The sequence below is a fragment of the Panthera tigris genome, chromosome D4, assembly GCF_018350195.1.
Source record: "Panthera tigris isolate Pti1 chromosome D4, P.tigris_Pti1_mat1.1, whole genome shotgun sequence".
In the NCBI taxonomy this organism is placed as follows: Eukaryota; Metazoa; Chordata; class Mammalia; order Carnivora; family Felidae; genus Panthera; species Panthera tigris.
In genome coordinates, this window is record NC_056672.1 from 43,178,487 (window position 1) to 43,193,858 (window position 15,372).

At 40.8% G+C, this 15,372-nt stretch overlaps 1 protein-coding gene across 1 annotated transcript in view; it reads left to right on the forward strand.

Annotated features, from left to right (window-relative positions):
* Positions 1 to 15,372, forward strand: part of ADAMTSL1 (ADAMTS like 1) — a 376,924-nt gene that overhangs the window by 225,559 nt on the left and 135,993 nt on the right. Inside the window, exon 16 of the mRNA XM_007098528.3 lies at positions 8,582 to 8,792. Within this exon, the coding sequence (XP_007098590.2) occupies positions 8,582 to 8,792 (211 nt within the window). The remainder of the gene's footprint in view (positions 1 to 8,581; positions 8,793 to 15,372) is intronic.

Below are 15,372 nucleotides of genomic sequence, written 5' to 3' on the forward strand. Positions count from 1 at the left end.
TCCCATTCACCTTCATGTATTTATGTATTTGTTCAATCTTCCCTGTATGTCTGATCTCCAGATATCCTGGCCCAATACTGAGCCCTGTCACATGCCAATGGACTACCCCTCACCAAGCCTCAGGCTAAAATTGAGCCCCTACAAAGGAGAAGAAGGAAAGAAGTTGGGGGTCAGGGAGGGAGCCAGTTAAAAAGTTCAGGTCCAGCCACATAGTGCCCCCTCACCCCCACTGGGTCCACTGGACCAAAGCTGAGCCCTAGATATACTGGGCTGAAAGCTCAGCTCAGACTCCAATGGAAGTTTTTAAGCAGAGGAAGTAAAGTCACATTTTAGAAGCACTGGGCTGTGAATAAATTGGAAACTGGGAGATATAGGGATAAATTGGGAGCCATCAGTAATAGTTCGAAAACCTTGAGGGAACAAAGGATCCTAGGCAGTGTTCCAGTTGGAAAAAGAGGTTTCTTTGCCCTACCTTAGGCTTTCTAGAGCTGGGCATGTTCCATGTGTCTGATTTATTATTGCTTGATTGCTTTCTACCTCCTGACCTCAGAGACATTCTAAAGAGATATCTTTGGGAGGCTTTTAAAATATCATATGATAGAAATGTTTTTTTGTCTTTTTTTTTAACTTTTAATGTTTATTTATTTTTGAAAGAGAGAGAGAGAGAGAGAGCACAAGCAGGGAAGGGGCAAAGAGAATGGGAGACACAGAATCTGAAGCAGGCTCCAGGCTCTGAGCTGTCAGCACAGAGCCTTATGTGGGGCTCGAACTCACAAACTGTGAGGCCATGACCTGAGCTGAAGTTGGACGCTTAACCGACTGAGCCACCCAGGGGCCCCATCATATGATAGAAATGTTAAATAGAAATGTCAAGTTGGAGGATTACACACAATTTTAAAGAAAGCTTCTAACAAATAATTGGAATTTCCAATGGTGTTGTACGTCTCAATAACTGCATCTTTAAATTTTGAATAAAGAAATAAGCCCTACTTTGCTGCAAAAAATCAGGGTAAGAGAAGATTCTTAGGACACAGATTGGGGTGTAGAGAGTCTACCTTTAGAAATTATGTGTGTTCATACCAGCAACCAACAATGAGTTGCTGGAGGCAATGGCCATTACCTTTTCTGAAATAGTATAGGAGAAAAATGTTGGCAACTCACATAATGAGCTCTTGTCCAAAAGAAGGCAAAAATTCCTCCTTTTATATAGCTAATACAAACACAAGCTACTAAGAAATGCCAACCACCATGGGTCTTTGCCCACATTGTCTCTGATGGCCACCTTTACAAAAAACAAACATATCCTTGGGGGGACCACACTCAGCCTTTGCCCATTTGCTGCCAAGTACCACTGCTGCTCTACTGAAATAACAACTCCAAGTGTATTCATAACCTTGGGTGGCATCAGTGTGTTGTTTTCTATTTTTTAAGAATAGATACGTCATTTTGTCAGTTGTCATTTCTGAACTTGTAAGCACCAGGAATCCTGGAATTTGTATCTTGGATCCAGTTTGAATTTCTGTATTCATCATTCTCACCCTAAGAGGCAGTACAATATAGTATTTAGGCATGCAGGAGCCAGGCTCTCTGGGTTTGAATCCTGATTTTCTTATTTACTAGCTGTGTTACTTTGGATATGTTACCTGACCTTTAAAAACCTCTGTTATGTCACCCTGTAAAATGGGGTAACTTACAGTACTTTATTCATAGGGTTGATGTGAATAATAAGTGACTTTGTATATGTATCACACATCTTGGGTAAGCTTTGCCCCAAGTCCTGCCAGGACCTCCGTGAAAGAGACTGGGATGATACAAAGTTGAAGCTTATAAATCCATAGTGCTGGCCTCTGTGATAGGAGCAGCCCCATTCTCAGAACTCATGTGTCTAAGTCATGGTAAACTTGGATGTGATGCATGTGGAATTGATCTGGCATTAGACATTCTAAGCCATGACTAATTAATCATTTAAGTTCTCTAGACCTCAGCTCCTTGGTGCTAAAATGCATAAAATAATACTACTTACCTCACAGGGCTGTGGAGAAGATTATAGGAGAGAGTGCATTGAAAACAACTAGCCACAGTACCTGACTCATTGCAAGTTCTGCGTAAATGTTAGAATTACTATTGTTATTGGCCATAATGTGTGAAGTCAGACAGATTGCTGTCACATCATGGCTTATGGCCATGGCTAAGGGTCTCTGCCTAGGCCAAGGCAAGAGGCTAGCCAGATCCAGGCAGGGTGACAGGATCAGAATGCAGTAGGCCAGATGTTGGGCAGAACTCCAGCACATGAGGGAAACAAAGTGGGAATTGGGAAACCAAGGCTAAACTTTAAAATCCAATTATAAACACAGGCCAACCCAAGTATATCTGATGTGGGGCAGAGGGCAAAAAGACTAATCCCAGCCCTGAGGGGTGGAAGGTAGCTTTCTGTCTCCTGGCTACTCTTGGTCAGGAGTCAGTTACTCAGGAGCTGGACAGGGTCCAGCCTGAAGCTACAGAGCATCAGCTGTGATCTGTCAGCTCCCAAGCCTCCTCTTCAAGCAGGTTTTGACAAAAAGCACAGGAATATGGAGAAGAAGGCCAGAGAGAGAAAAAAAAGCAATATGGAAAGAGAATGCTAGAGGAACCAGAGTTCTCAATAACATTTTGGCGAAGCGCCTAACCATGAAGCTAAACACCTGAAGCCTAGAAGCTGAAGGAAACCATAGTGATCATGTGTATCCTTATAGAGTCAGGATCCTTTAGCCAAAACCAGCGGGGCAGATGTGTTTTAGAATTCAGATTTTTTTTGTACTTTAGAAATATGTTAGGGTTACTATAACATAAATTATGTATTATTACCCCTAGTAAATTCTGGGGGGAAATGCCATAATCCAACAGGCTAACACTGCTGCAGTAAAGTATATAAATATTTACACTAAGTGGGATGCAACCTATAAAGGCATTATGTCAGTTCCGATCCAGTGCTGTCACCAAACACTTTGCACCACACTGAAGAAAATTTTGTGTTCAAGGCTTTGGGGACTTTGCAATGGCTGCTGACAGTTGTTCAGTGGACAGAGATGAAATGGTTAACCAGCCGAGTGACTAAACCAAGCACACACATTTCACTGGGACTCCACTCAGTTTGTGTCACTTCCCATTTATTGAACATCTATGTTCTAGGCATCACGCTAGATACAGTGATTACAGTGACATACTCGTGTCCTGGGGCTGCCATAACACAGTACCACAAACAGGGTGACATAAAACAATAGAAATGTATTCTCTCACAGTTCTGGAGGCAGGGATGAAGGTGTTAACTCGACCATGCTCCTTCCAAAACCTGGGAGGTGAATCCTTCCTTGCCTCTTCTAGCTTCTGGTGTCTGCTGGGAATCTTTGACATCCCTTGGCTTGTAGAAGCATCGCTGCAGTTTCTGTCTCTATCATTACATGACATTCTCCTTGAATGTCTCTCTCCTTTCTTATGAGGACACCATTCATACTGGAATAAGAGCCCACCCTACTCTAGTATGATTTTATCTTAAGTGATTGTATCTGTACTCACCCTACTTCTAAATAACGTCATGTTCTGAGTTACTGGGTGTTAGGACTCCAACACACAATTCAATCTAAAGTGCTAAACCAAAACAGACATTGCCCCATGCTCTCATCAAGGTAACAGTGGAGCAGGGTAGTCAGATTATAGGTGCATTGAGCACAGCAAAGAAAACATTCAACAGAATAATGAGAAAAAAATTACAAACCATATATATGATAAAGAGCTAATCTCCATAATATAGGAGGAACTCCTACAACTCAATAGCAAAAAAAAAAAAAAACAAAACAAAAACAAAGCAAGCTAATAACCCAATTTAAAATGGGCTAAAGACTTGAAAGACCTCTCTCCAAAAAAAGACATATCAATGGCCAACAGTGTATGAAAAATGCTCAACATCTCTAATCATCAGAAAATGCAAATCGAAACCACAATGAGATATCACCTCATACCTGTCTGGATGGCTATCATCAATAAAACAAAGGACCACAGTGTTGACAAGGATGTGGAGAAATTGGAACCCTTGTGTATTGTTGAGTAGGAATGCAAAATGGTATAGCCACTATGGATGACAGTATAGTGGTTCCTGAAAAAAATTAAAAATAGAACTACCACATAATCCAGCAACCCCATTTCTGGGTATTTATCTAAAAGAACTGAAGTCAGGATCTCAATGAGATATTAGCACCCCTATGTTCACTGCAGCACTATTCACAATAGGCAACACGTGGAAATAATCTAAATGTTCTTCAGCAGATGAGTGGATAAAGAAAATGTGGTTTATACATACAAAAAAATACTATTCACCCTTTAAAAAGAAGGAAAGTCTTCAATGTGTGACAACATGGATGAACGTCAAGAACGTAATGCTAAGTGAAATAAGCCAGTTACATGAGTACAATACTGCATGATTCCACTTGCATGTGATATGCAAACAGTCAATTCATAGAATCAAAGAATGGATGGTGGCTCCCAGAGGCTGGATGAGGGGAGAAAGGAGGAGTTACTCACCAATAGGCATAAAGTTAAGCAAGAGGAGTAAGTTCTAGAGATCTGCTGTACAACATCGTGTCTATAGTCAACAATACTGTATTGTACACTTAAAATTTTGTTAAGAGGATATTGTATTGTGTTCTTACCACCATAAATTTTTGTGAGTGTTGATAATTTCCAGAGGGGGAGGTAGCAATGAGACTATATAGTAGGCGAATTTTACCCAGTTGAGGGATCCATCCCTGAGTGAGTAACATTGTCAGCGAAGACAGAGATGAGTAAATGTCAACCAGGCAATGTGAGGGGAAAAAGCATAATGCCCTATCCTCTGAGCGGCTGCCTCCTTGCATCACTGGGCTTGTGGGGAAGCCAGGCTCCAGAATCTCAGGAAGGCCTGTAAGTGCCTCACAGGCTGCAAGACACAGCCAATCCCACCCCGAGGGTGACTTCCCAAGGCTGCAGCACCCCCTCAGAAACAGCCAAAGGCACAGAAGGCTGGAAGGCAAGCAGCTGGCCAGACCCAAGGCTCACAATTGTAGTCCCTACACAGACAAATAGGGGGAGAATCTCTGTTTTCCTTTCCCCTCCCCTTTGGCCTAAGTTGGTCCAAATACTTTCAACCCAGAATCAGCAAAGTGCTTAATACACAAATAGTTTCTGCTGACCTCCTCCCTTGAAAATGTAATATACTTTTATCATGGGTAGGCAGATATGTCTGTTTTGTGATTTGATGAACAGTGTTGAAGTGGCCTCATGGCTGCCAAAAGGCCTCTGCTTCAAGGTCCCAGTGACCCAATTTCTTCCAGAGGTGAAGGCATAAGTGGGGGCACTAGAAGGGCAGAGTCCATACTAGGACAGGTTTTAACCTTGGACAACATTCACTGTGTAGGCAGCTCCTTTGTGAAACACACACATTGTGGTCATCAGCATTGAACACGGTTGTTGGATTTTGTTTTATAGCCACAACATATTAGAACTTTACTGAAAAGTAGGGGGAACACCCTTTTTTTGATGTTTATTTATTTTTGAGAGAGAGAGAAAGAGGCATAGGATCTAAAGCACGCTGTGCTCTGACAGCAGAGAGCCCAATCGGGACTTGAACCCACAAACTGTGAGATCGTGACCTGAGCCGAAGTCAGATGCTTAACCAACAGAGCCACCCAGGTGCCCTGGAAGACATCCTTTTTTGAACCTTAACAAACATGGAGAAAAGTGCACAAATCCTACACGCGTGCCTTTGTGATTTTTCTCGAAGTGGATCCAGACATAGCACCCAGATCAAGATAACATCCCAGAATCCCTCCCCCCAAGTCTCCTCTTCTAGTTATCGCCCACCAAGGGGAACTACATCCTGATTTTAACATCATAGATTCGTTTTATGTTTTGAACTTCATATAAATGAGAGCATAGTATGAACTTTGCTTTTGTGCCTTTCTTTACTCAATTTTATGTTTGTGAGATTCATCCACGTTGCTTCTTTTTGAAGTTTATTCTCACTGTTCTGTGTTATTGTATAAATATATCATCATTTTTTATCCACTCAGCTATTGATGGACATTTGAATTATTCCCCATTAGAGCTATTATGAATAGTGCCTCTTTGAATATTCTTATATATGTCTTTTGATGAACATACACATGTTCAGAGGAGAGAGTATGTACTTGTATTAGTTGTCTATTGTTGCCTAATACATTTCCCTAAATCCTGGTAGCTCACAACAAAAATAAGTGTTTATTATCTCTCACCATTTAATGAGTGAGGAATCTGGGAGAGGCTTGGAAAGGCAGTTCAAGGTCTCTTATGAAGTTGCAATCGTCTGGAGGCTAGACCCAGTCCACCGGATATGCTGGCAAGGTAGCTCACTCATGTGATTGGCAAGTTGGTGCCAACTCTTGGTGAGCAGCTTCAGTTCCTTTGCATGTGGACTTTCCTGAGGACTGTCTGACTGTCCTCATGACGTGACAGCTGACTTACCCCAGAGTGAGCAAAGAGAGAGAGAGCCAAATGGAAAACATATCCTTTTCATGAGTTAGCCTTGGAGGTCACATAGCATCACTTCTGCTTAATCTTATTCCTTGCAAGTGAGCCAGTAAGTTCAACCCAAACTCAAGGCTTCATCTTTAGAAGGGAGAGGCAGCAAAGAATGTGTGGATATATTTTAAAACACAACATTTAAAGCTAGGAATTAAGCCAAACTAGAAATCTAAAAATAAGTTTATAGAAATTCACACAAGGATCTAAAAGAAATACATATTCAATCCAGCCTCTCTTCCATTCATTTAAAACTTTGTGAATGTTTATAGAACAGTTTTCAAAGTATTCCCTGGAAACAACGTGGTACAATAGAATGGACTAAGACTTTGGAGCCAGACGCACCCAAGTTTGAATCCTGGATTCACTACTTACTAATTATGGGTTTGGGGCAAATCAACCTCTTGAATTTTCAGATTTCCTCAAATATAAAGTGGGAGAAGTCAGTAGAGCCTATCTCATGTTGTTTTGGAGATAATTAAATGAGATAATGGGTATAAAGTGCCCACTATGCTGGTAAGTCCCTTCTATTTGTTCATTTATCAGGAAATTGTGAACCATGTACATTAACTATCTAGAAGGGGCCAAAATGAACACTGTGAGTGATACAAAACAGACTCACAGAGCTTGCCTTCAATAGGTGTATACTCCAGTAGGGCCCTTAACATTAAGGCAGAATAACTGTAATATAATTAGGAAAATGATCAGTGTCTGGAGCAGGTAGGGGCACAATCCTTTAAACGTGGGTCAAATTTGGATACAGAGAAATGGAAGACATCTTAAAGGATGGACCCGGAAAGGACAAAAAGTATTCCAAATTCAGAGTAACAGCTTGAGTAAAGACAGAACTAGAGAACCAGAGGGCATGAGCTGAGAATAATGAAGTTGTTTGCTACGTACATGACTTAAACACAGGATAGATGAGAGGAGGTAGTGGAAATAGGAGCTGGTAAGGTAGTTATAGATCAGAGTAGCAGAAGGAGATTAAGAGAGTGTGCACTCAGTTTTGCAGTCTAATGAAAAACATTAAGGACAAAGGTTTTTAAGCTGATTTTCAGGGCTAGCTACAAAAGCTAGGAGGGCCTAGCTACTTAAGGACCTACTTGCCATGCTTTTCTTGGCTAACTCCTGTTTGTAGAATTTTTGTGCCTCACATTGTAAATAGAACTTTCTAACACTGATCATTAAAGAACACTTCCCACTCCAAGCCCAGGCAACTTAGCTTTTCCTTATCATTCCCATTTTGGAGGCTGCATCGACAGGGAAATGGAATGGGATTGTTTTTATAGGCCTGCAGCTCACTGTAAATGTACTTCGAAAGACTTGGCCATTTGGAATGGCCAATTATGCACTCAACTCCTCTGTGTGTATTTGACTTCTACTTCCAGATAATGAGCCATTCTCTCCACTTAGTTCCCCTCAAGAAGACTGATCTATTTAGCAACCTTCATTTTTGTTACATTCTCCAGTCCTAGGTGGTGATGATATTTATACATTAGACAGAGACATTTCTATGCTGTGATGGAAGCTTGAAGGAAGTCGGAGCCAACGACCTTTTACTCTGAAGCCAAAAAAAAAAAAAAAGCACAAATTTTTCAGTCTTGCTAAGAATGGGGACTAGGCAAATTAGCAGAAAAGCTTCTTCTAGACCTGTTCAAGATATAGTGCCCAAAGCCTTTCTGTGCTCAAACCTATGTCATATCTATCATACCCCCGCTTATTTTGATGAAATTTGTATATTTTCTCAAATTAGACCCAGTTATAACCATTTTTGGTGATTTTACGGGCAAAAATGGATGTTCCATTTTATCACCTACTTTGTTTATCGTAAAAGAATTCTAGAGCACCAAGGAGAGGATGGGTTCTAGGCTTGGGATAGAATTCTTAGCCAATCTTATGCTGGAACTTACCACATTCCCAGGTATGTATTTTTACTCTGTTAGCAACACTTGATGTCATGATGTTCTCTGCGCAGGTACTAAGGGTGTCCTCGTCTCCTCTGATTTCTTCCCAGGTGGGAAATTGGCAAGTGGAGTCCATGCAGTCTCACCTGTGGGGTTGGCCTACAGACCAGAGATGTCTTCTGCTCCCACCTACTTTCCAGAGAGATGAATGAAACTGTAATCCTGGCCGATGAGCTATGTCGTCAGCCCAAGCCCAGCACAGTGCAAGCTTGTAACCGCTTCAACTGCCCCCCAGCCTGGGACCCTGCACAGTGGCAGCCAGTGAGTTCTGGGGCTACTCAGTTTTGGAGTTGGTGTGTACAGCTGATTCAGGACAGGGAACCCTCTCTTCAAGGAGTTTTGTCCCATTAAAGGAAGGTTCCAGGTCTGTTCCTCCCTCCCTTCTTAGTAGTCCCTCAACCTTATTCAAATCCAGATATTTTCATCATAAATACTGTCCTCTTTCTATGGTTTTGCACCAGTGTCCTCCAACAGCAATTCAAGACCCATCTGTTAAACTGAGTATATGCACAACAGAGTTTTCACCAAGCTAAGAAAAAAAATTTTTAAGTAAGGACAGTGTGATAGGTTTTCCATAAAGCTACATTTGTTCTGAATTTGTGCCTTTTCTAGTTTTTTACTGTTTAAAATTCTAGGAAGTAAGGGTCCTAGGCAATGAATTTTCATTTTTTTTTCTTTTAAATATAGTTACTTACTGGGGCACCTGGGTGGCTCAGTTGGTTGTGTCTGGCTCTTGATTTCGGTTCAGGTCATGGTCTCATGGTTCGTGAATTTCAGCCCAGCATTGGGCTCTGTGCTGACAGTGCCAGGCCTGCTTGGGATTCTGTCTCCCTCTCTCTCTGCCCCTCCCCCACTCATGCTGTCTCTCTCTCTCTCTCTCAAAATATATAAACTTTAAAAAAAATAATTACCAAAATAAAAGATTAGAAATCAAGCCAATTCCAGACTTTTTAAAATTTTCCCAAGCTCCAAGAACTATTGTTTTTTAAAACAATAGGGGTTGCAAACTGCCATCCAAAGCCAGGGCCATCTCATAGACAGTTATTATAAATAAAGTTTTATTGGAACACAGCCATGCCCATTTTTTTTTTTTTTATGTATTGTCTATGACTGTGTTTGCACTGGAAGGGCAGAACTGTATGGTTGTGACAGAGGCCATTTATCCCACAACACCTAAAGTATTTACTCTGTCCTTTTACAGAAAAAGTTTGCTAACCCCACCCTAAAGCATACATTATAATAATACAAATACCATAATATTCTATTGAAAATACATATTTATCAAATTTTAATTAAATAATTTTTTGCATGCCTTTAAAACAGAGAAATTTTAGGTTATTTGGATAGAATCTTATTTTGCATTTCTTATTCATGAGGGTATCAGGTAGATCTTTAAAGTGACAACAATGATCACAAAAAGTAAGCCTGAAAGGTGAGGGGGGGACATGCATCCCAGTTTTGCTAAAATAGTTTTCCCTCTCAAAAGTGTCCCAATTAAAATGATAAATTATATGGTTACCCAAGTGAGGAGAGAGCATTGCAGCTTATATACCCTTGCCTTAGTGCTGAGGTGGGCGGGGGCAGCGGGGGTCGGGGGGCTGCCTTTTCTAGACTGCCATGCGTTCCCATGCTTTTCCACCATCAGTTGGCAAAGCCACTTCCTTCTCTCTGCCCATCTTGGGACTGTGATTTACAAAGCACCCAAAGAATCAAAGAGTAATCAGTGAGCAAAACTCTAAAATGTAAAGCATCTGGAAAAAGATATTGACTACTTCCTTTTAGAGCTTAAATATCTGTGTGGCTAAACTCATAAATACCATGCTACTATGTGACAGTTTCTAGAAATCAAGAGGATGTTATATATTTTGAATGCCTGTGTACCAGTGTTCTTAAGAAATATTATTACCTAACTGAAGTTAATCTTCACAACAATCAGTGGAAAGTAGGTTTTATTATCTTCGTTTTAGGTTTGAGAAAACTGGGCTCATGCAGGTAGCAAATCTAGGGTTGGCCATCAACCCAGTTTTATGTGATCGTTTCCACTATACCCCGTTTTAGAGACGACTATGGCTGAAAGAGCAATCAGGAATTATATAGGAGTCTTCTTGTTTTACACATTATGTAACTGTGGCCCAGATATGGTCTTGCCCAAGATCATAAAGCCTGGTGCAGACCCCAGGTCTCCTGATTTTATACTGATTTTATACTGATTTTATACTGATTTTAACTAGAATGAATCCATGACCTCAAACTGTAACACAAACTAATGCCAACCCTAAGACAAGACCAGAAATCAATGCACATCAACCTCCACTACTGTATTAAGTCCCCATATTATTAACTTGTGTCTCTGTTAGGTACATAGTTCTGGAAAAAATACTTATTGAATGAAAAAAATGAATGACTAGATCAAGAATACTGCCCCACAAGCCCTGAAAATGCTGACCTTATATCTTATTGATAAGTTTGTTTTATGGTTATAGGTCCTAATAATGAAACTAAATAACGAAACACTGCTGTGTTATAGCACCATGATTGAGAACCACTGTTCTCAATCTGAGACTCTTTGATCATGACAGTCTTCTGCTAGGATTTTTTTCAGTGACATTCCATTGCCATATAGTAAAGCCAAATGGCATGGTCAGGCCTACATCCCCCTGCACATCTGCTCCTGCCCATCTCCCACCATGTTTCTCCCACCCCTGCTTGTACATTCCTAATGACCCATGCTTGTCCCTGCCCACACGCAGTTCCCTTCCCCTCTGCTTGTCATATCAGGCAGGAATCCCACCTCTTCTACCAGGACCCCTTGCTATCTTCCTGCACATGGTGTTCATGGTCAGTGCTGCTCACTGAACAGTCACATTCCACCTTACTGTGTGAGCACTTTTCCATGACTTTTGAGTAGACCCTAAGGTCAATGAGACAGAGACTAAGTCTCAGGTATGTAAAGCATAGAGCATGGTGCTGAAAAATTCCATGGCAAGTCTGCCAGTCCATTTATTGAGCACTTACCCCATTTCAGGACCTGCTTCTCTTTTTAATAAAAGCAGCACTTACTATGTTTCAAGTTCTAGGCACTTTACATATTTAACTCCCTTAATCCTCACTACCCTATGTGATCATTACTACTGTCCTCCCTGTTCCACAGATGAGGGACGTAGAGCACTATGAAGTTAGCATGAATTCAAACTTCATGTAGCAGAACTCTTTCTACTGCTCTCATATTTTCTCTTTTAATCCATTCAGAACAATCCTGTGAGGAAACAAGGCTCAGAGAGGGTTCCTTGCCCCAGGTCACATGGCCAATAAATAGCAAAGGGGGCCTGTATGCCTCAAAACCCCTTCTCTTTTCCACTATGCAGTTCAGCTTTCCCAAGACCTCTTTACCATTTCCTCCAAAGTATTAAATTGTGAGGAAATCTAACACCAGCCCTAAAATCAGCAGTTTACATAAAGCTCACTATTTGTTGTCTTATCCAGGGCAGTTAATCTGTGCGTGTTTCCTGTTGCTGCTATAACAAATTACCACACATTTAGCAGCTTAAAACAATGTGAATTTACTGTCTTATAGCTCTGGAGGTCAGAAGTCTGAAATCAGTTTTACTTGGCTAAAATCAAGGTGTTGGCAGGCCTGCGTTCCTTCTGGAGGCTCTAGGGGAGAATCTATTACCTTGCCTCTTCCAGCTTCTAGAAGCTGCTTGCTTCCTTGGCCCATGGCCCCTTCTTCCATCTTCAAAGTGCCTCACTTCAACCTCTGATTCTGTCCTTTCTCTCTGACTCTGATCCTCCTTCTTCCCTCTTATGAGGACCCTTGTAATGACACTGAGCCCACTGGCATAATCCAGTTATCTCCCCATCTGAAAATGCTAATGACATCTTTAAAGTTGCTTTTACCATGTAAGATAACATTTTCACAGGTTCCAAATTTTAGGACATAGATGTCATTGTTCAGCCTGCCAGTCTTCTATATTTTGGGCTATGCATTAGTCTCTATTAGCACAATATTCTTGAGATTAAAATTAAATTACCACTGCACTCACCACTATCTGTGAGCTTCACATGCACCAATCTTTCTTTATTCATTTTTATTCTAAAAAATAAATGGAAAAGAGAAATGAGACGAAAAGAGATAGTTGCTAGAAGAGTTAACTGAGATGAATTAGGGAGTCCACTCTGAAGCATAATTTATATTTCTCTGTATTATGCATGTTTTACGATCAGGATTGTGTCCACCCAACTACACACACATATTGCACACATCTGTGCAGAGACTAAAACAGTCACCATGGCCCCTGTTTTCTCCCTTGCTTAAAACTATGATTATGCGGCCATTTCCCTATAAACCGCTTTTTTAATCAGGGTTACAATTCAAAATGCCTATAGTTTAGCTATATAAAAAGGTATATGCGAGCAGAGTCACGGCTAGTAATAGTAAGAAAAAAGAGGAATTTTAATGACAACTACAAATGCTTGAGACCTCACTTTTTTCATTTTTTGGACTTAAACACACACACGTAAAAGAATGACTTTGGTCTGGATTCGAGGATTGTAGACTGGCAGGAAGAATCAATTGAGCCATCAGTTTTGTTACATTCCAGTGACTAAAATATAAATTCTCATAATTTAGAAACCATGCTTATTTAAAACATTATATTCAGGGGGAAAAATATCTATTAGGATGTTTATCTCAGTTTTGGCAGTGTGTTTTATAGGGAAATGAACACTTGATCCTACCTTTAGAATCAACAACAAATGTAAGCAAAACAGAGATTAGAAGCAAAATGTCACATGTGCAGTGCTTTTGTTTTTGTTTATTGGCAGAACACTTTTGTGTAATAATTGCTCTGGATTTCAGTGGTTTTGCAGCCCCATGCTTCACACGGTAACAGGAATATTAAACCCAGAAGATACACTGGACACCCCTTGTGTGTCCAGGGTTAAGAAAGATCATTTCGTATTAGATCAACAAGGTGATTCTAATCCACAAAATAGTTGGGGTATAAATTCTGTTCTCATTTAATAATTTTGAGCAAGACTCCAGGCTTCATTTTCTTCGTTTCTCTGAGGCCTAATTCACTGTGGCTCAGTTTGACCTCTGTTGTATACCAAGCACTGTCTCTACCAGCCTTTTGAACCTCTCAGTCTTGCATATCACAAAGTTACATCAAATTCCAAAGGTCTAACACCAAGCTTGATAACCCAGTCACCTGGGTTTGCCAGCAGACCTCTTCTTCCTTCACAGGGCATACTACCTCCTAGCATGTTCTCTAACCCATTGCCTTGGTTCTAGTCCTCACAACTAACCAAACTATCACAGCCTTTTACTTGGTGTGTCCCTGTAATTGTCTTATTTCTCATCCATTGTTTCCCAACTTGGTACAGTTGTTCTTTACTACAGGCCTTCTGTTGAGCCTTTAAAATATTAATATGTGCTGAGGGCCCCCAAACAAGGTATGGTATGGAGTGTTATTTAGACTTACATGGCCTGGAACCTTTTCTCCATGGTGCACCTATTAATGGCTCACAGGGCAGTACTCTCTGGAACCCATCAGCCTTCATTGCCTGAATAATTTTCTACAAATTGGATTATGTTACACCCGATGATCTTGAGATTGTATCCAGATATGCCCAAGGCCCTTCACTGTTTGCCCCTCAGCTGGCTTCTCAGTCTCCTTTCCCAACTGCAACCTCCCCATGAACTCTATCCTCTACCTTCTCAGGTCTCCTCAGAGATACCCATGTTCGCCCATACCCTGGGTCTGTATACATGCAATCTGACTCCGTGGGCACTCCTTATCTCCTGGGCCAACCCCTCATGTGTCCCCTCTCCTGCAGAGCCTTCCCCAGTTTTCCAGAAAGACTTAGTTGCCTCTCCTCTGTATTCCCACTTTTGTAAAACTGATCACATTTGATCATTTTTTTCTCCCTCACTGGACTGCAAATACCTGAGGCTTAGCAACCAGGTTTTAGTCATCTTAAATTCCCAGCACCTAATACAGTGCCTGGGACTCAGCAAGTACTCAGTGTTTGATGAAAGAATGAATGAGTGAATGAAGAAATGAATGAAATGAGTTAGAAACTATAAGTAGAACACATTAAAACTAGAAAGCTGACCTTAGAAAGAATATAAATGTCACTTTGTGTTGGGCTCAATGATATGACTTGAGGGACCAAGGAAATGAACTCAGCTCTCAGTAAATAAGGCTACCAACATGAAACCAAAGGTGTCAATACAGGCAGAATTTCTTAACATGTGATCACGGGAAAATCGTTCAAAGTACAGGACACTTAGGCCACTGTAGTTTTATATAGAAACCTAACTTTTAAATGCTCTCCTTACTGTATATTTTTTACTTTCTTATAAAACTACTGAATCTATGACCTTATAGCATGAAACATGTATGGCAGCAAGGATAATCATTAGCATAAATACTACTTGTTGTTATTTATTCTGTTTATGGCATGTATTTAAAAATAATTCCCGTACTAGAGATCTACCTCATCAGGTAATCTCAACACGTTCCCAAAGTTGTCGCAGACTTTGGAAACTTTATTAATTTGAAATTTTATCTGTAGTTTTTAAAAGTTTCTAAAGACACCCTTTCAGCCGTGCAAACACAGCAAGGAAACTTTCTGAGCAAAGATGAGGCAAGTGTTTAAGAGCAAACATCCCTGACAATAGTAACTTAGCTGGATGGTTATCTGCCACACCTGGAGGGTCACAGCACCCAGCAAAGGACACGTTGCGTCTGGCTAAAACCCACTGCTGACTTACTTAGAAACAGCTCCTGGCTAATGATAAAACAGCTCAATAAAAGGTGGATGTTCAGCCTATCAT